The sequence below is a fragment of the Chondrus crispus genome, genomic scaffold, assembly GCF_000350225.1.
Source record: "Chondrus crispus Stackhouse genomic scaffold, scaffold_8, whole genome shotgun sequence".
Taxonomy (NCBI): domain Eukaryota; phylum Rhodophyta; class Florideophyceae; order Gigartinales; family Gigartinaceae; genus Chondrus; species Chondrus crispus.
In genome coordinates this window covers 436,066-460,445 of record NW_005178810.1, presented here as the reverse complement: position 1 = coordinate 460,445, position 24,380 = coordinate 436,066, and the positions used below count along the sequence as shown (strand labels likewise).

Here is a 24,380-nt window from a genome sequence, read left to right as displayed (position 1 = left end):
CTATGCGTTCGAACATCGCCGCCGCTCTTTCCTCGGAGGATCCGAGCGACGGTTCGCGGTCACGAGGACCTGCGTCGCCGTCGCCCGACGGGGCGGTGTAGTGCAATGCGCCTGTTAGGCAGAGACCAAGGTCCGACGGTCCAACACCAACAACAGCAACCAAAAACAACAACTGCCAACGGCACAGCGCTACGGAGTGTTCGAAGCTCCCTGTCCTCTTTAAGCGGGTTTGCGGCCCGCAGTAGCTCGGATCCCTGATATGGGGGGGGCAAAGAGAAGGGCCCCGCCCGGGATCGGTAAATGGTGGTAGAGACTTGTAAAGGCAACTGCTCGACGAGTTCGGAGGGGTGTTTAGGTAAACCTGGTCCGATGGGTCGTAAATCCAATGCTCGAAGAGCGCCTTGTACACCTTATACCCTTGATAAGGTCTTCGACGGGGACGTCGCAACGTAGCCCGTCGGGAAAGAAGAAAACGTAGCAGCGCTACACCGTCGTACTCCCCGATGGCAAAGTACCAACAACGGATCGGTCGCAACCAGATTCCGATGGAACCAACACTGAGAAAAGCACCACTGGTGCACCAACACAAAAGCCCGATGGCGAATGACGTCACGTTGCGGATCGCAATCCTACAAGGTGGGACCAACTCAAGATTAAGGGAAATTAGGATAGGGAAATAAAGGAAAATTGATAAGGAAAAAGGGGACCCCCGAGCGATAGAGGATGCCGTAGGCTTAGGTAAAAGGGAGCGTCTTGGTAGAGACGGACTTCGACCAAGGCGACATTCAACTCCGGCAACTCGGGTTCGATTGGGAAATAAAGGGAAAAGGAATGGGACCCCCGAGCGATGAAGGATGCCGTAGGCTTAGGTAAAAGGGAGCGTCTTGGTAGAGACGGACTTCGACCAAGGCGACATTCAACTCCAGCAACTCGGGTTACCTTTACTGACTTGGTCGTCAGAGGGCTTAGGTATATATCGCCCCGCCGGAGCCAGTACAATAGCTCGCGTCGCTAGATCCTAGATCTAATCTAATGTTAAATAACTAATATGCGACTAATTAAAATTAATAATTAAAATAATAAAGTGAAATGATTTCCACTTTTGCTTGTCATACCCCATCATTTTCATCTCTTTTCACCCCCCTTTTCAGGTGCGTATTGCACTACATATCCCCCTTCTGAGCGCCCTTGCGCAACGCCCAGCCATCGTATAATCTCCTGCCGCTGCTGACCGTGTTTCCCGGTCATCAATCACTCTGCGCGGCGTTCTAGCAAGGGTAAGACGAAAATACCATGCTTCCTTCTCCATCGGAACACTCGTACGATGGTGCCACCCGTAGACGTCCGGGCGTTGGCTTTCCTCGCAAGTTCGAAGTGCCCCGGGGTCTTCCTTCCATACCCCGTCTACCCCCTGTTACCGTCCCTGCCGGGCCGGCCTTCCATCCGGGCTACCATTCCTCTTGGGTGGCCCGCCGTCATCCTTCGCTCGAGGAGCTGCAGAACAGAACTACGCGTGATAACGCAGCCCTGTTTGCTTCTGCTCAATAGTTCTCCTCTGTGGGCGTCCGCGACCTCGACGGCATCAAAAATAATTTCGCCGATGATGCGGACATGTTGCCCGGTAACCTCCCTTTGCAGGCCATTCACACCTTTGACTGGCGCGCCCGCATCATTGTACCCACCTCCATCCTACGTCACTCCTCCCCGCGCGGTCGCTCCTCCTTATCCCTGCGCTTCATGGACGCTGTGCTCACTCGGATCGAGATTCCTATGGCCGAAGCCCTCATACCTTCATGTTACCACTGCGACACTTGGCAGTGTCGTACGGAGGGGGAACGACTCTACCTCGACAACCTCGTCGACTGCACCTATGGTGACCCCGTGTCCGAGGCGGACCGACTGTGGCGCAACCGACGCACCGCCACGACCGACGCCATGTTTTGGACCCAAGCCATTCTTCCCACAAACTTTCGCCATACGAAGCGCGGCGGTATTTTCTTTTTCCAAAATACTGTACGCTTTGAACGTCGGGTCCGATCCGACACTGGGTACTTCGTGGCGTACCAGATGATTGAAGCTCGTGAAATTTCCAGACAGCACTACACCAATCGGTACCAACGAACCCCGTCCTGGTGGAGTCAATACGAGGTATGTCAGGGTTTCTGGGCTGAGTTAGGCTCCATCCTGACATATTTCGGCAGTCATTTCCGCGATCCGCAGCACGGGCTGTGGACTGTGTTTCTCACGGAGTGGTGCGTGAAAGTCGCCGCCACCCTCCTGTGGGAGGTTTCCCAGTGTTGGCGCCCGTGGCACCTCCCTTCGAAACTCCGCGAACAGATGCGTCTCCTCGATTTTTCTGTCCCCCTTGGCGGGTCCGATGTGGACCGTGAAGTGCACGCCCTCCTCGATATGATCGAGACCGTAGCGTGGGATTGCGTTCCTCCACAAAATTCGTCTCGGTCCTTTTCACGCCAACGACCCTCTTTTTCCCCTGGTAGAAATCATCCAGCTGCCGCCGACTTCGTGTGGATCAACCCCTGGTCCTCCTCCCTCTGTTCTGCCTGGGAGGCCCAGATGAGCCGCCGTTTCGGAAATCAACCACCAACCCCCAACGCAGTCACTGTGGTGAACGCAGATCCTCGAGAGCCTGAGATGTGCTCTCGACCTTCGGCCCCAACTTCCCCTCTCCCTGCATTGGTCCGTCCCTCCGCGCCTGAGGCCCCAGTGTGCGTCGTACTTCCTCCCACGAACTCGGCGGAAACCTTGTCGCTTCGAATCGTGTCTTCCTCCGACGTGAATCCAACCTCCCTTCCTGCTTCCCCCTCACGCGAGGGACAGCTCGTCACACCCACCTAAACCTTGCCATTGCCGTCATGTACGGCACCCGTGGGCTTAACCCGCCCTGAGGCTCTTCCGCGCGTCGAGCTTCCTCCTGCGAGCTGCTCGACGGGAACCATTTCAATTCGGGAAGCCCCACCGTCGGCCAGGGATCCGACCCCACGTCCGGCTTGCCCTTAACCTGAGGGTCCGCTCCTCGCCCCTACCTCGGTCCCTCCATCATCTACAATTCCCAAAGAAAATACCTCTGCTGCCGCCGTGTACCATCGCCTTCTCATGGCTCATGGTGTGGAGGGAGAAGCTCTCCAGGGGGCCTCCCTAGACGACTTGCGAGTTCTAGCTCGGCTTGTCACCTCCCTTCCAAAGGGAAAATCCCTTGGGGCATAGTCTCGTTGAGACGGCGGCCACAGCACTTCCTTGCGACTTGTCCTTCTTTTCCCATCCTGCTCGCCTGATAGTCGACTAGCGACTTTATCGTACGACCTTTGAACGATGAAAAGAACCTACCTGCAAATCTCCTGTGATTTCCCACTTCCTCCTCTTTTGCATTTTCAGTTTTCCCTTTCCCCCTCTTTTGAGGTTTGCCTCCTCTTTTTGTCACTTCCTTTTTACCTCTTCGAATTCCTCACTTACCTCACTTACCTCCTCTTTTCGTCTTCCCCTTTTTACCTCTTCAAATTCCTCACTTACCTCCTCTTTTTCGCGCGGCGAGCCGCCCTCGGTTTCCTAATCCCTCGAAAACTGTCATTCTGACAAGGAGCATCGCTACCATGACTCCCTACAATTTTTCTCTGTTGTAGTTGCCGCTTCGGCTCCGTTCCCCTGTACGCCTTCAATGGCAATCGCCCTTTCCGCGACCTTCCGTTTCATTGCTGTTCGTTTTTTAGTTCCTCGATCGGAAGCCCTTTCCCCTGTTCACATTTCATGCCATAAAAAATATTGAACCGACGGCGTAAGCTCCGCGAGGAAGCCTCTGCTCTCCCGACTTCGGCGGTGTCAAGAAACCGTTTCATTCACACGCAGGTTCTACCGTCTCTCTCTTGGACATCATCCCATACGTGCAGACTCAAATTCGCGACGCGATAGGTGTGGAGACGTCAATGTCGTTGCCTGTGATCTTATTGTGTCCTGACGGCGATTCGTAACTAGTGGAGGTGGCGACGAGGGTTCCTCGTACACGTCCAGTCATACGTATTACGATTAGTTGATCGCATCGCAATGAGCAACCATCTTGATCCTGTCTCGGATCGTGCATTTAGATGGTAGTTCGGAGTTCACGGCGACCCCATTCTCACATAGTGTCATCCGCCTGTTCGACTATCTTGGCGTTTTCGTCCTTGCTGTTGGGCGGGCTCCCCTCGCTCTGCCGTCAGGGACCCGGGGCGGCGCGTTTAGGCTGTAGGTCGTGAAAACCAGTTAACAACTCGTGTGCGAGGCCATCGGCGAATTCGCCTAGCGTACCGGCGGTCTCGAAAATGACGGGCGAAACTTCTTCGCGATGCGATTACAGCGTGCGCTCGCTCGATGCATTTCCCGACAGTCGCGTGGGTAGGACTTCATCCTTTCCCGTTTCCTTGAATGTTATTCTCCTCGAAGTACGCTCGTGATCATCATGATTAAACGATCACAGTGATGACTGGTATCTTGTGCGCGAGAAGAGGGGTCGTAGTCGAGCTCCGCCCTTCGGGTGCAGTGCAATATGTCGTGGATCGGCGGCCGTGGCTCATGCCAACAAAATGGGTTGCATATCTCGGTTGCAACTCCCCTTAATTTTTGTTAAATATTTTTGAAGGCGTTCGGGTGGTGCGCACGCACCTTCCCCGTGCGTTTGCTGGCGGGGAGCGCGCATTCGTAAGTCAACCGCAATGACTCGTGGCTCCGAGGGGGCCTGCGGGTTCCCCTCTCTTCGTGTCTCGCGATGTGTCATGCGTGGATGCCTAGTAGGGCACAGGAGCGGTCCGAGTTTCTCGATTCTTCCATAGTCCTCCTCTAGTCCCCAGAAAGGACGGCGTCTGTCTTCACCAATCTGAATGTCCCTGCTTGGTGCCTCGGTCGGCCCGGGGTTTGTCACAGCCTCGACCACCGGCGGTATACGTCGTTATGGCGCGCGTGGAGCTTCCCCTGCAGGGTCCCTCTAGAGCTATTCTGCAACTTCTGGTTTCTCCTCGACGTGGAGTTCTGCCTTAAAATAAACTTCCTTTCGATGCTCCTAATCCGGTGTGTCTGCGTGACTTGTCTTCCCCAAAAAAAAGATGGCAACAGCACGAAGAAAAGAAGATGACAGTAGAAAAGCAGAGGAGTAGGAGGGACGGAAAAGTAAAAAGGTAGCAAGTTGTTCAAAGAAGTGGGAAAAAGGTAAGGAGGGGAGATGCGTGATGACGTTGTCGGAGCAGGGGGTGGCAGCAAAAAGGGGTACGGCTTCATGCCGTTGGTGGTTCGATTCTCTATGGAGTTGGTTTGTGTCGAAAACAAATCGAACATTCCGTAAGGAAAGCCCAAATCCCGGGGGCATTCCACAACGTCGGGGAGCGCGCATCCCTAAGTCAACCGCAATGACTCGTGGCTCCGAGGGGGCCTGCGGGTTTCCCTCTCTTCGTGTCTCGATGACAGACTAAGTCCTCATATGGGTACTCCTGCAGTCGCGGTTCGGTTCCCCGTTGCGGAACATTTCCAAAAAATTGCGATTTCCATTCGAATGGATACAAACGTGGGGGGCTTGTGCGGAGGTCAAAATTAGTGCGGTGATAGATACAGTGCTTTGCAAGACCTGGAACAGTATGGGAGTAGTCAGTGCCATTCCCTTAGTTCTGCGATGTTCAATGTTAGTTGTTATGCATCGCCCATGTTAACGATCATGCGGAAAGTCGCCTCTCACTATGTCGTTCTCCATGTCATCCCACGACTCCCTTCTTCGCCTGATGCAGTATTTTTCACGTAACTTCTCTCGGCTCTATGTTACACTCTCTTTGCTTGTGTCTCGAGATGTGTCATGCGTGGATGCTTAGTAGGGCACAGGAGCGGTCCGACTTCCTCGATTCTTCCATGGTCCTCCTTTTGTCCCAAGAAAGGACGGCGTCTGTCTTCACCAGTCTGAATGTCCCTGCATGGTGTCTCAGTCGACCAGGGGTTTATCACAGCCTCGACCACCGGCGGTGTACGTCGTTATGGCGCGCGTGGAGCTTCCCCTGCAGGGTCCCTCTAAGGCTACTCTGCAGCTTCTTGTTTCCCCTCAACGCGGGGTTCTTCCTTAAAACAAACTTCCTTTAGATGCTCCTAATCCGGTGTGTCTGCGTGACTTGTCTTCCCAAAAAAATGACAAAAGCACGAAGAAAACAAGATGACATTAGAAAAGCAGAGGAGTAGGAGGGACGGAAAAGTAAAAAAGTAGCAAGTTGTTCAAAGAAATGGGAAAAAGGTAAGGAGGGGAGATGCGTGATGACGTTGTCTGGACAGGGGGTGGCAGTAAAAGGGGTACGGCCTCATGCCGTTGGCTGTTCGATCCTCTAGGGATTTGGCTTGTGTCGAAAACAAATCGAACATTCCGTAAGGAAAGCCCAAACCCCTGGGGCATTCCACAACGTGGACACAGCGGTCCCTGCATTCTCTCCGTTGCGTACGAAAACATGACCCTTCTCCTCCTTTCCGTAGGCATGTTTGCTCCGCGCCTTCAGATAATCCTCGATCGTAGACATGAACTGTAGTTCAACTATATAGGTTCAATCTTTGTCAGGATGTGGCACAAAGCTGTAACTCCTTTTGTTCCCAGTTAAACTGTCCCTTTTCCCGCACCCTCTCGTGGTTGTTGTTTTGTCCAATACATTTCAATGTCCGGAATGGGAAAGCGGTTTCATGACAGACCTCTTTTGTGAGCGTTCTGCCCTTGCGGCTCACACGATCGGTAAAAACCAAGAAGCCGTCGGCTCTAGCATCATCGTGCTGACAAATTCCGGTCTAGGGTATAACTCCGATCCGTGCTTCGTCCTTTGTCGGTCAGAATCTTCTCCGATTACTCGCCCGGCACTGTCTTTGAGGCAGGCATACGAAATCTCGCAAATTGACGTCCTTGTACAGCTTAGAAAAAGACCGCTCTCCCTTTCGGCTGGAAGACACAGCGTAATAAATTAATTACGATCGGCGGTTCGCCCGTCTCCCTCGATCGTGGACGCTCACTGAAAGGTCGTTGACCGGTGTGCGTCGCGACGCTCGTTCATCGTGGTCCGCGATGCGGGGTATCGCTTTCTACGTCGTATCAACAAAAAGGAGCAAGAACACAAAGAGAAACGAAACAAAACAGTACAAAAACAAGAAGGAAGAAAGGGGGTTAGTGTGGCCAATGGGTTAGTAAGTCCCTCGGGACGAAAGAATTGATGCGAGCGACTGTGTCGGTAGCCGCATGCCATGTTCAAGCAATAATTCTCCCTCATCGAGGGTGTCGACAGTAGGGTAGGTTGCAGCACCACACGAGTGAGTAGCATGGTCGTGCCATTGGCAAGTGATGTCACATGCGATTGCTGGGGACTTTGTCGGTCGACGGCTTTGAGTATTTGTGCCGTCGACTGTGGGGATTGCCAACGACTTTGCGTACGCGAAACGAGTACGGGGTTAATTGTAGCTGCGTCCTCGTGATGGTGGTCCCTATGGACGGATGTTCTTGCTCGTCGAGGGTGGAAAACGTGTGTCAATAGTGTGTGTGTCGATCAGTCGTCATGCGAGGTCGGGTGTCACTCGACCACGGGACGACTTAGAATATTTAGGCCGTCGGTTTTGGCAAGCGACAACAACTTTGCGTGCGGACTGCAGTTGCAGCAGTGTTTCCCTGCTTCTCGATTATAATTTCGCAGCATGCTGAAATCGATTTCTCACTTGTGTCGCCTTTTTGGCAGTTTGTTGTCGACACGCCTAATTTTTTTGATTACCTCATACGCCACGAGAACGGACCGCCTGTTCGAAACGTCATTTCTCGTGCGTGCCGTGATGATGCGTGTGTGTTTTCCGAGAGGCTCAATGCCTCATCCAAGGATACAGTCTCGCTTCTCTGCCTTGCTCTCCTTTCCTTCAAACTCCTTATTTGCGCACCTCGTAGATGCGTTACTTCCTCAAAGTTCTGACCTCTCTGTTGCCTCTAACCTACTAATTCTATTTAAGATGGCTATCCCGGTTGTGCGTGCGACGCTTGCGTGGGTAAAGGTGGCTTTTTCCTTCGGAAATATGTGACTACCGCGCTGCGGAGGATTTGCTCAATAGGTTCCCACGTTGCGTCCTGGATGGTATACCCATACCACCTCACTTTGAGAATTAATTTCTCCTCGTCGTAGCCGTGGTCCACGATCTTGTCGATCACATACTCCTGACTCTCGGCTTCTTCTTCCTGCGTGTCCAACTGTCCTTCCCCCTTCCGAGGATCTTCCAACTCACCACCTTCTCTGGACTTTCCTGAACTCGCGTAGGTCTGGAGGTGTCTCCGCTGTCGGCGTTCGACCAACTAAATTATCCTGGTCCGTCGTAGGCGCACGGGTGTGAGGACGTTCCTCGTCCTCCATTACCTCTCCTTCTTCGTTTAGCTCCGGCTCTCCCAGGAACTGTAGCGCTTGCCGTAGGCCAGTTATCGGCGCATAGTCCATCGGGCTTGGGGCTAACTCCACCCTGTCTCGCGATACGCGTTCCTCCTGATCGCCAATGGCAATGACTACCGTATGTTGATCCGATCTTCGGACCTGATAAAGTCCTGTGCCGACTTGTGCCAGCTTGTGTTTCGGTTCGCTAGCCGTGCCCTGCTCCTTCCGGAGGAACACGTAGGACCCCGGCGGGATCTCATATTGCGGTTTGCGAAGCCCAGTAAAGTATGCAGATGTATATGGGATGTTTATTTGATGTCTATTAGATATTTTTGGATATATTTTGGATGGGTCCTGGATGTGTAGGAGATGCTGATCGTGTGACGGCCTGATACGTGCTTTAGAGACTGGATGTCCAAAGGATGCCTGAAAGATGATTAAATGCTGATTGGATGGTTTAAAGATTACTTTTAGATATTTATAGCATGCGGGCCACCACAAACTGCGTAGCTTTAAAGCATCTAAGAGGGGTCAGAGCATATTTGAGGCATCCATGAACCGCAGCAAGCCCTACCGCTCCAAGCCTCAATTGCTAGTCGCGGCCTCTGCGATCACCCGCGCCTGTGGCTCGGCGGATCCCTCACGAATTACAGTTCTGCACCAGCTCGGCGACGCCCTGCATGCATTCGAGGAGTCGCAGTTCGTAGTCAACGAGATCAAGCCCAGCACTTTTACCTACACCGCGCGCGACCGAACCTCTGCGACCACCGGCGGCCAGCTCGATGCCGACACCCGCGTCCGTTTCTAGCACGAACAAGGTGCGCGTGCCATCTTTTCAGCTGTTGCCAGTGCCCTCATCAAGCTGCCGACCAGGATTGGTCCTCTTCGTCGTCGCGCCGTCGACTTGCTCACGGCCACGGGGAGCGCCACAGGCCCGGTCGTTGTCATGTAGGCTGCCAGCAATCTCCGCTCGCCTATACCAGCGCTGAAGAGGCTCACTTGGTCTGATTCGGACCACGGCAATTTTGAAGCGGTGTGCGCCATTATTACCTTGGCCGACGTTTCCAACAGCACTATCGCTGGAAGAGCGTGGCGAAAGACTAAGTCCTTTTTTTGCTGGGTACTCGCGTCCGACAAAAATGCAAGCGCACTGATCTTGCCTACGCTATTGTCCAAATTGTCCAGTCCTTTCCGATGCATGCCCCACCAGACGATAGTTTGGTGGACGACCTGCTTTCTTTTGATCTTCAAACGCCTACGTCGAGACAAGGGTGTGCTGGTGTGGGATGCGCCCTTTTAGCCTCCGTGACAGCTCCGCATCTAGTTTCGAGGGGCGCAAAACCAACCGATGACGTGGTAAGTGCACGTGGACGCAGTTTGAGAACCGCCCCAAAATCGACAGAGCGTGCAATGTGGGCTGTGTTCATGGCTCCCGCTCAAGTCACAGCTCGGCGGCCACCGTAGTGCCGACTTCTCAAATACAGAAACTTGTGAGGCGGGACATAGTTTCCAAAGAACCAGAAGGCATGATCAATAAGCTCACAACACTGACATGATAATGGATGAGGAAAACGTAAGCGTGGGGGTATCTGACGAGATATTAGAAGATGCATTGGTCCAAATAGCGAAAACCGCAGGGCTGGAGCAGGGTCATGTGGACGCTTCAATGGCTGTTGCGAGCTTGCTGCGAATGTGGAGAATGGCATTACCGACTGGTGTATCAAGGATTGTACCGCGAACTTCTGCCAGGTTGTTACCAGAAGTGTCATCAGTGTCCGGTGTTTCGGCCTTGGTAGACGCAATTTGGCTAGGTTTACTAAAGAAATTGGATCCATCATTGTCATCCTCAATCTTAGAAAAGCTTCTTCCTGGTTTCTCCGAAGAACCCGACTTGCGCCTCTCCGCTGCCCTGCATGTGTACAGCACATTGCTGCTCAAGTACGGCCGTCAGAGCATGAAAGAAAATGGACTATCGCAGCAATACAGTTCTGTGTCGTCGACTCTTTTGAAACGGGCTCACGAAGTGTTGGATGTCTTTTCGCACTTCGTTCATATGGACGGCGTGAGAACTATGTCAGCCATAGTGACAGCGCTACCGAGATATTGATCCCCGCTTTTAACGGCTGTTTTGCAGGAACTGCTAATAGCAGATTTAGCGATGACTACAAAACACTCTGAGGAAGCTGTTTCACGAACGTTTACGTGTTTGAAGTCTGTCGAAAAGAAGCTGTTTTCGATTTTGGGATACTCTGCCGCCCTTTCCGTTCTTATTGGGAAAGTATCATCTGGTGAGTGCAATGTCCTGGATGCATTATGGTGTCAATGGAAAATAGATAGCCTGGTGTTGCTACGGCCTCATCTTGCAACTCAGAAGCCTGCTTCTTGTGACACAATTTCGGATTGCATTCGACAGCGAGCTGGATGGGGCTCAGTTGCGGCCCAGGCTAGCTCAAAACAGAAGAGGCTGTTTCACGGAAGCTCTCTTGAGGAGATGGTATCTCTTTGGAAGGAAGAACTAGGGTTCGCCGGGGAGAGGGCAGGGAGGGAGCTTGGAGCCGTTGGAGAGCAGTGAGAGGAGAGGCGGTTGGGATGGCGTGATGGAGGGGGTTGTTGGGGTGAAGGAGGGAGGAGCGGTGTGTTTGGGGAGATGAGATTAGAAACGGAAGTTTCTAAAGGCCTGGAAAAGAAGGCGTTTGATTGTGGGAGGGGCGGGCCAGAGCATAGACGGAGGGGGGGATAAGGTGCGTGGTGAAAGGGCGGTACGGTGGCGAAGCGGCCTTACGTGGGGGAAGCGGAGCGACTCTGATAGCTACGGAACTGTCTGGAGATAGCGGCTGGGCCATTCGAGCTACATCCTGCTCGTGGCCAGGGTCGGGGGAAGCTAAAATAAGTTGCCAGACACTTCCATCCTGGTATCGATCGTGTCGACAACATCCGCATCTTCCTGCACGAGGTCCTGCATTTATGGCTCAGGATCCTCCAACCAAAAGGCGCCTGTCTCAAATGCAACCACAGCCACTCCATTGCATAATATTTACCCAATCAGGATGGTTAGATCCAGCATGAACTTCCAATACTGTAGCCTGGGTTGCCAAACTCAGGGCCGTTCATGCCCGTCTCCTTCCACCCTAGTAGAAAAATCAAAACATTTTGGAGCGTAATTTGGGGGCAATTTGCTTATTGGTGCCATGTACTGTAGAGCACGTGACGCGCACTCACCTTGCCCAATGAAAGCGCAATATGAGTGCATGCCAGCCACCCTGGAATTACCCTCCGATCCGACATCCTAAACAGCATTGGAAACCCCGTTTTGGAACCAGAGTTTCGGGCCTGTACTTGTTCTCTTTTGCGTCCAATATGTATGTAAATGCAGTGCAATGCGAGCTCGGAGTGCTTCTTAACCGCTCCCATTTACATCGTTCTACTATCTGCATCACCGCCTACTATCTACATCACTGCACGCTACCAACCTCCAGACACCCTCCGCCCGAACCCGCCACCGACCTACACCGCTCGTCCCCAACATAATATTTGATGATAATGCATCATCGATGCCATCGCCTTCGCGGGCTCCCTCTGTTCGACAGTAGCATTCCCATGACGACATTCTTGTCTTCAGAAAACATAATGGCTCGTCGCAACGTCAAACTCAACGCACCCCTTCCCCCCGCTTCGGACCATGTCTTCCGGCGTGAGCAACACGCTGCGCCCATACCAATCGCAGTACAAATCCAGATCCCCCTCGCTGCCTCGTGCCTTCTAGTTGTAGCACGCCAGTCGCCCGTACTTGTCGTCGGATCCACGCTTGGCTCGACGACATCTGGACCTTCCGACGCGTCTTGCATCGCTTCTCCGGTATCGCCCTCCGTTCTGACATCCTCGTTGGATGTCATCGGAATATCTGGAGTCGCGGTAGCATCGCAGACGTTGTCTGTGAAGGAATGATAGGGGCTACCGCCTTAAGTGCAGTCTTCAGTTCTTCTAATTTGCACATCCGGTTGGTCCTCTGATTCTTTCGTCATCTGCACATCAGCATCATCAGCATCATCAGCATTGGAAGGATCTCTCTTCTGCCCATCTTCTTCCATATTTTGACTTTACATCACACGGGAGACGGAACCGTGTATCAACGAATCCTTTCAATATTTTCGGAGTAAAGTTTTCGTTCTACAACAAGTACTACTACCGAAAATCGCACTTTCACACTTTCCGGACGAGGAGCACACCTTCGCGAACAGTCAACATCAGTTGTTCTACACGCTTATCATTTCTCACGAACTGCGCAAACTCATGCAAACTTTGACGGACAGGATCGTTTTCTTCGTAAACAAGGGAGCATAACGCGTTACCAGCCATGATGAGGCCGTCCTCGTTGAGCAAGTTCAAAGCTGCTTCGTAGTAATGCCTGTAGTTGGTCTTATCTGCATCCAAAAATACGATATGACATTGCTCTCCAGTATGGACCATGTCGGTTACTGCCTTCCTCGCCTCTGTCTCAAGCAGCTTCACTTTGTAGCCATTCTGGGCACTCTTAAAGCATTTTCGAGCAACAGCAGCTGCAGCGTTGTCTGCTTCAATCGTGACGACTTCTCCAATTGAAGGAATTCTATCTGCAAAGCCAGTGCGGGGTATCCGGTGAATGTTCCAATGTCAAGAATCCTCTTGTCACTCTTAATTTGTGCGACCATCTTCAAAAATTGGCCTTCGATGGGACCTACCATGCACGGAGCGAAAAGTTTCGCCGCCTTTGTTTCGTTGGCAATGTTGACGAAGTCGGCTGTCGGAGGGGATGTCATGGCATTTGCATATTCTTCGGCGCCCGGGAAAAACAATGTGGAGTGTTCGAAAGCAGGGGGCTTAAGTGTATCACTCTTCGTTGCAGTTGAAAGCACGCTGTTTAAAGAAGATGATGTCTCACCTTCATTGCGGCTAACTTGCTTCTCTGAGATCCACTGATTGTATGCTTCAATGTTGCTTTGTCCCTTTTCTCCGTTGCTCTCCGAGGGATCAGCGACTGGATTTTCAGACATTGCAGCATCAGTCGCTAAGCTCCCTTTAGGAACAGCATGGGCAGCATGTTGTTTAACAGTCGATAGATCCTCCAGACCGACATCTCGGCAGTGCGGCTCAATACCGGAACCTTTCCTAGGGTATTTTTTCGCAATGTTCTGGTACTCAATCAAGGTTCCTTCCATCCTTTCTCGCGTCAATGCGTTCAGGTATCCGCACTTTCCAATCGCACCGCGTGGTATCGGGGCACAAAGGTTGCCGCCTCGCTTTTCCGTCATCTTCACCTGCGAAGACCAGAGGGAGTCTGGATTCTCAAGGATGTCATGCCGCAGTGAGAGTCCAACTGTACTCATCACCTTAAGAATCCGGTGAAACTCTCTCTCCGTAATCCAGCCTTCTAGGAATGAAAGGTACGCGCCATAACCCATACCAATCGAAACTGCATGACCATGAAGGAGACCTGCTTGAAGTTCGAAACCGGGCGACCGGGTGTGCCCGTACGCGTGTGGACGGCACTGATGGGTCTCCCACAAGTTTCCGTACTCTGAGCGGACATAGCCGTCCATAGCTTTTGCGATGATTGATTCGCTGAGAACATCGATATCAGAACCACGGTCACATTGCTCCACTCCAAACTTGGTCTCCACCAGACGATTTCCGGCAGTCTCCAGCGCTGTGAAAAGAGTAGCGTCTTTAGTGACTGCCATCTTTATGATTTCGGCGATGCCATGACGAATCTATCCGGGCTCTAGCGTCTTGAAGAATTGTCGATCAGTTAGAGTAAGGATATGGGGATGATACGCACCGAAAACATTCTTGTATCCCAACCCATCACAGCATGTCCGAGGAGAAGGCCCAGCATCAATACCTGACACAATAGATGTGCACAACATTACGTAGGGAGTATTCCTGTGATAAAGAGCACAGGCGAACCCGCCAATATCAGCCATGACACCACCGCCAACCACAAGGACCGGTTCATTCCGAGACACTCGCTTGCCCTTGAGATCAACCAGAATCATTTCAAGGCCTTTTCGACGCCCGAATCCATCGCAATTCCCGGTACTGCTTTTGCTTCGATAATTGCGCGTATCTCTGGCTTCGATTTTCCTTCTGCGATGTCGTCCTCACGTGGTTCTTTCGCGGCGCCGTCATCAGCCGCAATTCTTAACAGACGCTTTTCTTTTGCGCCGGTATCCACGGCGGTCTTTGCGAGTCCATCAACGGAATCAGATTGAATAGCGGTTTCCACTTCAAATGCAGCTTGTACCGCCGCTTGATTACTGAAGAGATTGCTCTGTGTATCATTATCTGCCTCAGCCTCAGCCTCAGCCTCAGCCTCATCCGCCTTTTCTGCCGTCTGTCCAACGTCTCCCTTGGAATCAACTCTAGCTCCCTTGTCCCCGGGGTGGGCGGTGGCTTCTGCAGCGTCTTCGCCCTCGCCGCTAGCCTTGTCTGCCTCATGCTCGTCAATATCAACCTCCCCCTCAGCCACATCCGCGGCGTCCGCATACGAGCTAGCGGCGTCATCCTCGCCATGGCCCCCATCTGACGGGGTGTGCAAGCCGTCCTCATGCTCTTCGGCATCCTCGTGCTCACTGCCCTCCTCGTGCACCTCCTCTTCCACCTCGAAGTGCTCCTCCACATCCCCCATGTCGCGTCTCTTCGTCTGTGGGGTTCCTTCGACACTTTCCGTCAAATCAATTGCATGTCCCCTCTTCCCATCCTCATGTTCACTCGCGCTGTTCGCGTCGTCCTCATCGACGTCTTCATCGACAACGTCGGCCACGTCATCGTCGTCGGCCTCGTCGAAGCTATCCTCCGTCCCGTCGACATCGATGGGGTCCTCCTTGCCCAGGATCGCGTCGGGGTCGCGATCGACGTCCGGAACGCGATGTGGCCCCGAGAGCGGCTGGGATGCGTGCGTGTGATCCGGGTCGGAGACGACGTCGACGTCGAGGGGGGCGCCACGGTCGAGCGAGACGTCCGCAGACACGCCCTTTACGTTGGAGACGACTTCGGGCGGGTGGAAGGATGCCGCTGTGATGGGAGTGATCGCGGGGTCCTCAGACGTATCCGCGTGGACATGCGGTGGTTCTTATGCCACGAGGCTTTCGGTCGCAGTCGATTGTTCAACGTTGCCCTGCTCTGCGGCATCGGGCGGCGAGGCTTCTTGGTCGGGGACGGCTGCCTGTTCTGGCATGGCGTGAGGGGGTGGGAGACGGGAGCCGTGACTGTTGCGGTTTGAGAGGATGGGGGTTCCCAAAGGGAGTCTCTTGATCCATCCAAAAAAACATCAAAAACGGGGGAAATTTGAGAAGCGCAAAAGGACGTTTGAAGACAGGACAGCTCGGATACGTCTACGCATGTCCGACCCGATCACGTCTCCCAACTAAGGAGCGTGCCTGCGTGAGCTGTTCCTTTGCCAACACATTCTAGCCAAATGTCATGAACAATGCAAGATGTGCGGGCACTAATAAATTACCCCAGTGCCCGGAAGCTTTCTGTTTCATTCATTGCAGAAGGGCTTTTACGAATGCGCGTGGCTACCCACTTAAGCAGCAAGACTCTCCACTATCTACTCGACAAACTTCCTCCCTCAGCACTCCCGCAACCTCCTTAACAACGTCTTCCTCCCCCGTCCTCCCACACAGCACACACTCGAGCAGTCTCCGCGCCACGCTCGCGAACAATCTCTTCTTCCGTGCGCCCTCATGCAACGGGATCAAGCTCGTGAACAAGCTACACACAACCAGCACGACGTCTCCCCAATCCACGCCGTACGAATCTTCCACATACCTCCTGACGACGCCCTGCGCCCTCCTCCACCTGGCCTCGACAAAAGCGTCGGCGGGGACGGCGGCAAGGATGTGGTCGTATCCGGAGAGGCTCTGCACGACCTTTGTGACGTCGTACACGGCGTCTCCGGCGAGCGTGAGGGCATCTCCCTGTGCGCCCCGCATGTCGATGAGGGCGATGCCGCCGTGCACGCGGGCGAGGACGTTGGTGGGGACGGGGTCGCCGTGGATGACGCGGGCAATCAACCGATCAGTTCTTTATTCATGAAGAAGAGGAGTTATTTGCCGCGACCCATAGTCATACAAAATGAATGACTGCGTAATGTACCATGCTACTTCTTGGTATGACGACGAGGGCGTTTGAATGATGTCGTCGCCAGAGGTGCATTTCCTTTGTTATTTCGTTTGCGTTTATTACGCACTCGGACCGACGGCTGGACGTCCTGGAGATTATCGCCTCCATCCTCAAAAACCCCTTGACCAAGATCACCGTTTTCACGACACCCAAGATCAACCCCGGAAGTCGGTTGTGGACACGTCTTGCGTTTTTACCCTTTGTGTTCGCGGTAGGGTGATGTACTTTAAGATGTGAATCTTCGTCGAAATGTCTATCACGGGATGTTCCTCGACCTGCCTTAACACGTTCACCATCATGGACCCGACTTCTTGAAGCATCTTCATGATGAATGTCATCACTATCAGTTCCTTGCTCGAATTCTGTACTCCGTTGAACTCGGTCACCATGAGAATCACCTGGCACTGGTTCAGTCCTTAAGATGTGACGGTGGTCGTCGTCGCACTGCTGTGGACTCATGTTTCCTTGCTCCCTCTCACCGCCACACGAATCTGATGGCATTTTTGATTTCTTCTTCCTGTAGATTTTGTCACGACGCAGAACCTCTTGGATTATTGCATCGGCGGCCCACTGATTATGGGCAAGCTTCAGGTCTGGAATGCGCTTCTCGAGATTGTTTCGGAGCGTCGCCAAAGTCCCGGCGTGCTCATACTTTAGATCCTTGTAAGGAAACTTCCCCTTGGGTAACTCCATGCCGAACTTTCCGCTCCCATACAACACAAGACGAACCCGTTTGAAAGCACCACGGATCGTCGAATCTGACAAAAGCTGGAAATCATCACCGCTTTTCTCCATGTAAGAGAGGTATGCGTTGTTGAACACCTCACGTATGGGTCGCTGCGACCCGATTGTTCCATTTTTCCTCACGCGACGCGCTTCTCTCCTGGATGGTTCCATGAGACATCCGTCTTCCTCTTTGGGTCCATCCATTCTACTAAGAAAAACAGCAGAATCGAAGTTATGAATTTACTTCACATGAATGATGACAGGAATGAAGGCAAGAAATCTGGATAAGCTGCTGCGGAGAAAGCATTTATGAAGTGTTTCGTTTCACTCGAAACGAAAGAAAAGCGCCCTCAATGGCATTTCCCGCTTTGATGAGGGATCAAAATTTGTTTCGTTTGGTTCTCATTATTCAGAATTCTCTACCCCAAATTATAGCCAATGCGTCTTCCCAAGTCCACAGTAGCTGTCATTTCGCCACCCTCCTTCCCCCTAACACGTAAGCCTTGTCTGTATTATGAATGAAAACGATTTTACCGGCCACTCGCCGAGAAGGTATCTCAAACGTAGACGGGAACAAGTGCTTGGCATCATTCGGACGCGCGGCGAATTGTATGTACGTTCCCGAAAAAGGAGATTGAAAGAGTGGAAACATGAGAAAGCTTCAATAGACGAATCTTCCTCACAGTCGAGTTTTGCACCACACTTTTCCGTGAATGAGAGCAGCACAGGAGAGATTGACGAATGGACTGAAGAGGTATGCGTGGAAGAGCATTCGCCAAGTGTCGAAGACTCGTCTGAGTGGATGATCAGTGAAGTGCCCGAAAGACAAATTGACAGGTACGATGAACTGCCGCTGTCTGAGATGGAGACGTCATCCCATGACTCAGAAAGCACCCGAACCGAACGTTTAGCTGATACAAATTGGAATTTATAGGAGTCTGAATCCAAGGGAATTTTGGAACTTCTTCATGTTCTGGAATTGGGCCAAGCTTCCACCCGATGTATACGAAGTGCTTTGCAGACGTCAATTGTAAGGACACGGTTCTCATATGACGTGCTTATGAGACATATCAATAGAAGAGCGGATGTGCCTAAGCACCACGTCCCAATGTGTCCACGCGGACATTTCGCTGCGACTAGGTCTCAGTCTCGTAGAAATACATGTCCAAATGCCGATTGCAGACAGAGGATCGGATCAGCACGATTCTGGACGAGCAACGTCTCTGACTAACTAAAAGCTCTCTGCCGCGAGGAATATTCTTTCCTTCAGTTTCAGAAAGGATGTCAGGAAGCCCATTTAGCAATGAGTTTAGAACCGGTCGACATTTTTTCTGACTACTACGACGGCGCTTTGTTTCGCCGAATGTTTCGTAAGCGCTTAGGCACGTGGGATCTAGACGGTGAACTCTATGTTTTCATGGTCATGTCCACAGATGGTTTCGAACTTTGTGGTACAAGTGAAGGAAAAAGAACCTGTTGGCCTATCATCTTCAAGCTTCTGAATCTGAACTTCTCACATCGCGGCCAGGCTGCAAATGCTCTCGTCACCGGTTTTATTCCTGGTTCACATAATCCTGAGTTTTTCGAGAGCTTTTTAGTCTCAATTGTGGACGACCTCGTGAACCTGGAAAAAGGAATGGATGTGAAGTGTTGGGACGGCAGAACCCGGAAGCTCTTCGCATTCGTCCTTTTTATCACTGCGGACTTCCCCGCCGCAAGCAAGCTTTTCGGTTTTATGGGACACAGAGCAAAACTTTTCTGCCGGAATTGCCACAAAAAAGCCGTCTTTGTATGCGGCTCTCTGTACGCTGTCCCTGTCAGATCGGAGAGGTGCAGTAAAGAAGCTGTTGGAGGGAATGGCATATGGGAAGATCAGTGTTGGATAGAATTAGAATGCCCAGAACGGAGAACCTCTTCTGAAACGGCGTCCGTCTGGCGACAGGAAGACACGGTTCTGCGAGCTACGGGGATCAAGAAAAGACCCCTGATCGCGCGCCTTTCGTTGGATTTCGTTTTTTCCTTACCGTATGATCCTATGCATCTCTGTTTGTTGGGTTGGGTTCGGCACTTGGTGTTCCTGGTTATTGGCTCCCATAAGCGCCATCAAGATTTGCACACGTCCTACATCTTGACCACAAGTGAGATTGCTCTCGTTAATGTTGCACTGTCTCGCAACCACAGAGGAATTCCGCAATTTTGGGGCCGTCCACCAACAAGCTTGGGAAATCTTAACCATTTTCGAGCTGAAGATTTCAAAAACTTTGGACTTTACTTCGCCTCCATTGTGTGGCATTCAGCGGCGTTGGACAGAAGACAGCAGACATTGTGGCATCTAACTTCCAAGATGCTGACAATCGTTCAAGATGCGTCGCCGCGGAGAACGGATTCGATTCAGCTTCGCAAAATTGTACAGAAACTGCATGCACTCTTCACAACTGTGTTCCATGAAAGCAAGCGGCATTCATTTTGTTTCACCCCCACCACTCATGCCATACTACACCTCTAGGAAATTTTGAGAGAATGCGGTCCATTGCGAAATGTCTCGCAGTTCTTCATGGAGCGCTTTGTTGGGGAGATGGGGGGAAGAGCAATGTCACGTAAGCATCCAGAGACGAACTTGTTCCACAAAAGCCATACCCTTCTGTGCCTGAAGTTGCTGTCTGGTGGAATCCATCAGGGTCCAACTCCGAACGGACCAGTCTCCTCTTTCTTCGAGACGCGAGCCAGTCATGCGGGTGTGGAGACAAAAAGTGCTGGTTGTCGCGACCAGGCCTTGGCGTTCTTTCGGGCAAACATGGAGGAGTTTTATGCGCACTGCAGGCTAGGTGGACTAAGGCTTCACAGTAAAGTGAAACTTTTACGGGAAGACGGCGAGTTCACGATTGAAACAGCTACGGAGTTTCGTCGCCGGGAGAGAGACGGAACCGCAAGACAAAATTTTTGCGTCGTTGGGTTGTTTCAATCGGAGAATGAAAGCACTGATTCGAGCGCACATTGTGAAAGCCCGGTACAGGCCGTTTTCGGATACGTTGACGAGATTTGGGAAGTTGCAGTATTCGTAGATGAGTCAAACATAACTGAAACTTTTTTCCTCGTGCGCGTCGATTGGGAATATGATATCATAAGGGATGAGAAGATGGAACTGCTATATAAGAATGGGCACTCGAGACGCGGGAAACTGCGAACTTTGGAAACATGCACTTGCATCGACAGGCTGTTTGGGTTTATGGATATTGGTGACCGCACGTACTTTGTTGATCGCAAATCAAGCTACTACTTTCGAGACATACCAAAACAAGATTTGATGGGAATCAGGAGAATCGTTAAGTAGAAAAGGGGTCATTTCCAGTTTCAGTTGTGGTTGTGGTATCGCGCGTGAATTTCGTTGACTCAGGTGATAAGATTGGACGTTGCTCTAAACTCCTTGTAGTGATCTTCTCAACCCATAACTCTCTTACTGACACCTGTGGTATTGGTCCGTTTGTCTTTTCCGGTCGCATCTGTTGATTTCCACAGTTTTACATGGTACAATACTCACTTTACCGGAACGGCAGTCGCTCCGGTCCGCTCACTCTGGCACTGCAGATACTTGCAAATATGTGCCTCCCTTCTAATCGCTGGCATAACTGAGACGTTTTCTGGTACGTAATCAATCAGATATTTCGGGACGCTAGAGCTCCTGACAAATATTGCTCTATTTGACACAGAATACATCTCTATGCACTGCTGCTCTTGTCATGTCTGATGTACTTTCCTTTTGGGGTTTTCGTATAACTACTTGTGCGTTACTCATTTCTTTGATTTGAACATGGTTGCATTGCAAGAAACATTCACTAACTATCGTGTCATTTCAATGGCTTTTCTTATACATTGACCTCGCAGACAACTATTGAACAGGAATAATATATGGTGCGAAAAATTACTGAGCGCAGGGAGGCCGCGTCCGCGTTACGCATGGGGCGTGGAAGGTCCGTGCTGCTGCCGAAGGGAAGCGCGGCGGGATGTGCCGCGCTTGAGTGATGACGAGTGGCGATTTTGTTTGAGCCGGGAAGAGAGTCCAGCACGGCACTGTGGCGCACGGCGGCATGCGCAGGGCTTGCGCGGTTGCGAGTCGTGCGTTGGCTTGGGCCGTGAGCAGGTCACGCACGGCCGTGCGGAGCGTGGCAGGGGAGACGTCGGTACTGCTGCGCTCCCATTCGCACGCATGTGGGACGGAGAAGGCGCGATGTGCTTTCGCGCGAAGAACGTTCTTGGAGGGGGCGTCGCGCGACGTGTTCGCAGCCAAAATCGGATGCGCGCCAACCTTCAGGAAGGAAGGCATGGGCGCTGCCTCTATGAACCGGCGCTTGTAACCTAGCCCGCCCGGCCGCCCCAGTTTCTTCGTCCCCGCGGAAGAAGAGATGCGCGCGCCCACAAGGAAATCTCAGGGAATCCAGAAAGTACAACAGTGACAGGAAACATGAGAATGAAAAAACATTTGTAAACCAATAGTGCCAATGAAAGATGAGCTAACAAGAGCCAATCGGATCAATCTATCTATCTTGTGCAACGGGCGTTCTCCTAATGACACTTGTCAAATTTGGGTATGTTTCAATGCACCATCGCAAATGCACCACTTGTCATAACACCATTGGGGCAGACTCCGCGTACACAAGCGTCCATGATGTATCCAGAATGCATCTGTTCTGAGCCAATGAACATCCAAAATGTACCTGAAAAGATCCAACTAAGATCTAAAATAGATCTAAAGGGCATCCAAACAACATCCAAAAGTTATCTTTAAACAGTGTCTCTTTGAGGCATCTATTGAGCATTTCCAGGGCCATGCATCCAACAAACATCTTTCAGATGTCCATATACCTTACTGGGAAGGCCGAAGGCGTGGCAGGAACGAGTGTCGGAGGCATGGAAGGAGCGTACCTCGCAAGGATGAAGGGACGCGACACGACTCACGGGGAGAGTCCGAAGGACGAATATTTGCCGTCGGACAAGACCTCGAATGAGCCACTAGATACTCCGGGGTGTGATTTGGGAAATGTTACTTCCGGACGCCTCCGAGTACACCGCAACAACACCCCGTGAAGATCGACAAGTGTCGCGCAGCCGGAGGGGAACACAGGACACCACTCGGAATTTTATTCTATTTTAAGGAAAGAGTGTCGCGGACGAGCGCACGGGACGCTGAGTATTTTTGGGACAAGTGCACAGACGAATTGCGAGCACAGAGAAGGTTCGCTCTGTCCAGACGACGTCATCCACTTGCACTTACATTTTGTTTTTTTGTTTTTGTGTGCGTTACAACGCAGCTATTTGACCGAAGGATCACCCACCCGACCCTTGCAAGGGGTCGGTTGAACAGATCTCCCGTGTTACACCCACACGCCGATGGCGGAATTCCGTTGCGTTTCGACTGTGGTAGCAGCCCTCTCTCAGGACGAGAGCGTCTCAAAGAAGGTCGTGCTCCGACGGGCCGTCGGAATTATTATTTGAAGTTGTCGGGCGATGTGAGCCTGGAAATGCAGTGATCGATATCTTAATTGCTGCTGTTGTCAAGACGTATGAGCCCGGGACTACAGGAGCGCAGTCCCACGCACCTGCCGAGGCCCTGATTCAAAGGGTTTTCCGGACGGTTAAGCGACACGACGTGCGGACGCGTGTGTCAGTATGGTTGTGTCGTTCACGATGCAACATTTGCACCAGCGGAACTGGCAGGTACTATTTACAAGCCTCAAACTAAACCCGACTGAAGCGGCTGTATATTTGTCTGGACTCGGATAAAATTCCAGAAAGAGAAGGAACCCTTCCACTCAACTCCGTTGGGAGGATATTGACAAAATAAGAAAAAATCACAAGTCGCAGACGTCGCCACCTCCGGACATCGGGATCTACAAGGAGGGAGGATCTTGACAAACCTCCGCCGCATCAGTCCTCCTTGGAAGCGGTTGTTTGTGAGGACATCCCAACCAAGGACCCCACGCAAGAGCCGCCGGCTCGCGATCCTGATGACACCGTCGCTCGCGCCGCCTCATACGCTAACAACAACATAAGAGAGTGGATGCCATTCAGCTGGAACGGGACGTATGCTGTAAAAAGAGGAGAAAAAGGAGGAAATCGTCGACGACGATCCACATGGATCCTACGCCTCAAAGACACCTTCGCCCGCGACCCCACCGAGAACCGTCGAAAACGAAATCACCGGCAAAATGACGAACGCAATTTCGTATTGACTCGACACGAACGGCAACCTCGACGATGGCGACAGCCACCCCGCTGCGATAGCGAGAATCGCCTCGAAGAGCCTGAAGAATTGAAAGAAAAGAGAATTACAGGCGATCGCGCAGCTGTCGGCGACAGAGCTAAATGGAGACGCACAATGGGAGCAAAATGAGGACCTCTGCTCACATTCTCGAGTGTTACAGTCTGACCGATCATCCATGCCGCTGCGACAATTTAATTTTTTCAGTCTGAAAGGTACAACGTGTATCCCAGCCGGCCGATGAGGCGACCCGGAGAGATAAATTAGTCCCCAAGGGAGGAACACAGTACGAGACGAGGACAAACTCGGAGAGATGGGAAAGTGAAAGGAAGGAGGTGGAAAAAGGAGATGTGCAACACGATGGCAGAAGGAGGGCTGTGCAAGGAAAAGAGAAGGTAATAGGGGATGTGCAGCTGCAGTAGCAGAGGTGCACGGAAAATGGACAAGAGAAGGGAGACCGTAATGAGGAAAAGAGGAGGAAGTTGGTGGAAAGAGGAAGATGCGACCGCGGCGACGGGGCGCATACAAAAAAAAGAGGAGGAAAGTGAAGGTAACGGGGGATACGCAGGTGATTCATTTTATTATCCAATAGCTACCGGGTGACGTCGATAACCAGACGTCACCCCAAACGGGTAATAATCGGAGAATAGATCAGGGGGTGGGAGTCGTCCGAGTGGCAGGTCAGTGGGGCGGCACACCCAAGGATTTTTCCTTTGGGAGTGAGGTAACGAGTTGAGCAAGGACTCGCAGATCATCGAGGGAAGCTCCTTGGAGAGCTTCACCTTCGATGCCATGAGCGCGGAGCAATGTGCAGTAGGTGTCAATGGCTCCGTCGCTCTTTT

The 24,380-nt window shown here is 52.0% G+C and overlaps 4 protein-coding genes; 1 reads left to right on the top strand and 3 right to left on the bottom strand.

Moving 5' to 3' along the window:
- Nucleotides 1–8,946: 8,946 nt before the first annotated feature.
- CHC_T00007619001 (hypothetical protein) lies at nucleotides 8,947–10,243 on the top strand. XM_005711848.1 is given in 2 exon segments: nucleotides 8,947–9,201; nucleotides 9,202–10,243. 1 exon segment carries the CDS (start codon nucleotides 8,947–8,949, stop codon nucleotides 9,199–9,201), a length of 255 nt encoding a protein of 84 aa, XP_005711905.1. The 3' UTR covers nucleotides 9,202–10,243.
- A 1,541-nt stretch (nucleotides 10,244–11,784) lies between these two features.
- CHC_T00007618001 (hypothetical protein) lies at nucleotides 11,785–14,110 on the bottom strand. XM_005711847.1 is given in 2 exon segments: nucleotides 11,785–12,898; nucleotides 12,899–14,110. The coding sequence occupies 1 exon segment, from the start codon at nucleotides 14,108–14,110 to the stop codon at nucleotides 12,899–12,901; it is 1,212 nt and encodes a 403-aa protein (XP_005711904.1). The 3' UTR covers nucleotides 11,785–12,898.
- A 316-nt stretch (nucleotides 14,111–14,426) lies between these two features.
- On the bottom strand, nucleotides 14,427–14,558 carry CHC_T00007617001 (hypothetical protein). The gene has a single exon (XM_005711846.1). It carries the CDS (start codon nucleotides 14,556–14,558, stop codon nucleotides 14,427–14,429), a length of 132 nt encoding a protein of 43 aa, XP_005711903.1.
- A 12-nt stretch (nucleotides 14,559–14,570) lies between these two features.
- Nucleotides 14,571–15,050, bottom strand: CHC_T00007616001 (hypothetical protein). Its single transcript, XM_005711845.1, has one exon. The coding sequence runs from the start codon at nucleotides 15,048–15,050 to the stop codon at nucleotides 14,571–14,573; it is 480 nt and encodes a 159-aa protein (XP_005711902.1).
- Between the last annotated feature and the right edge of the window lie 9,330 nt (nucleotides 15,051–24,380).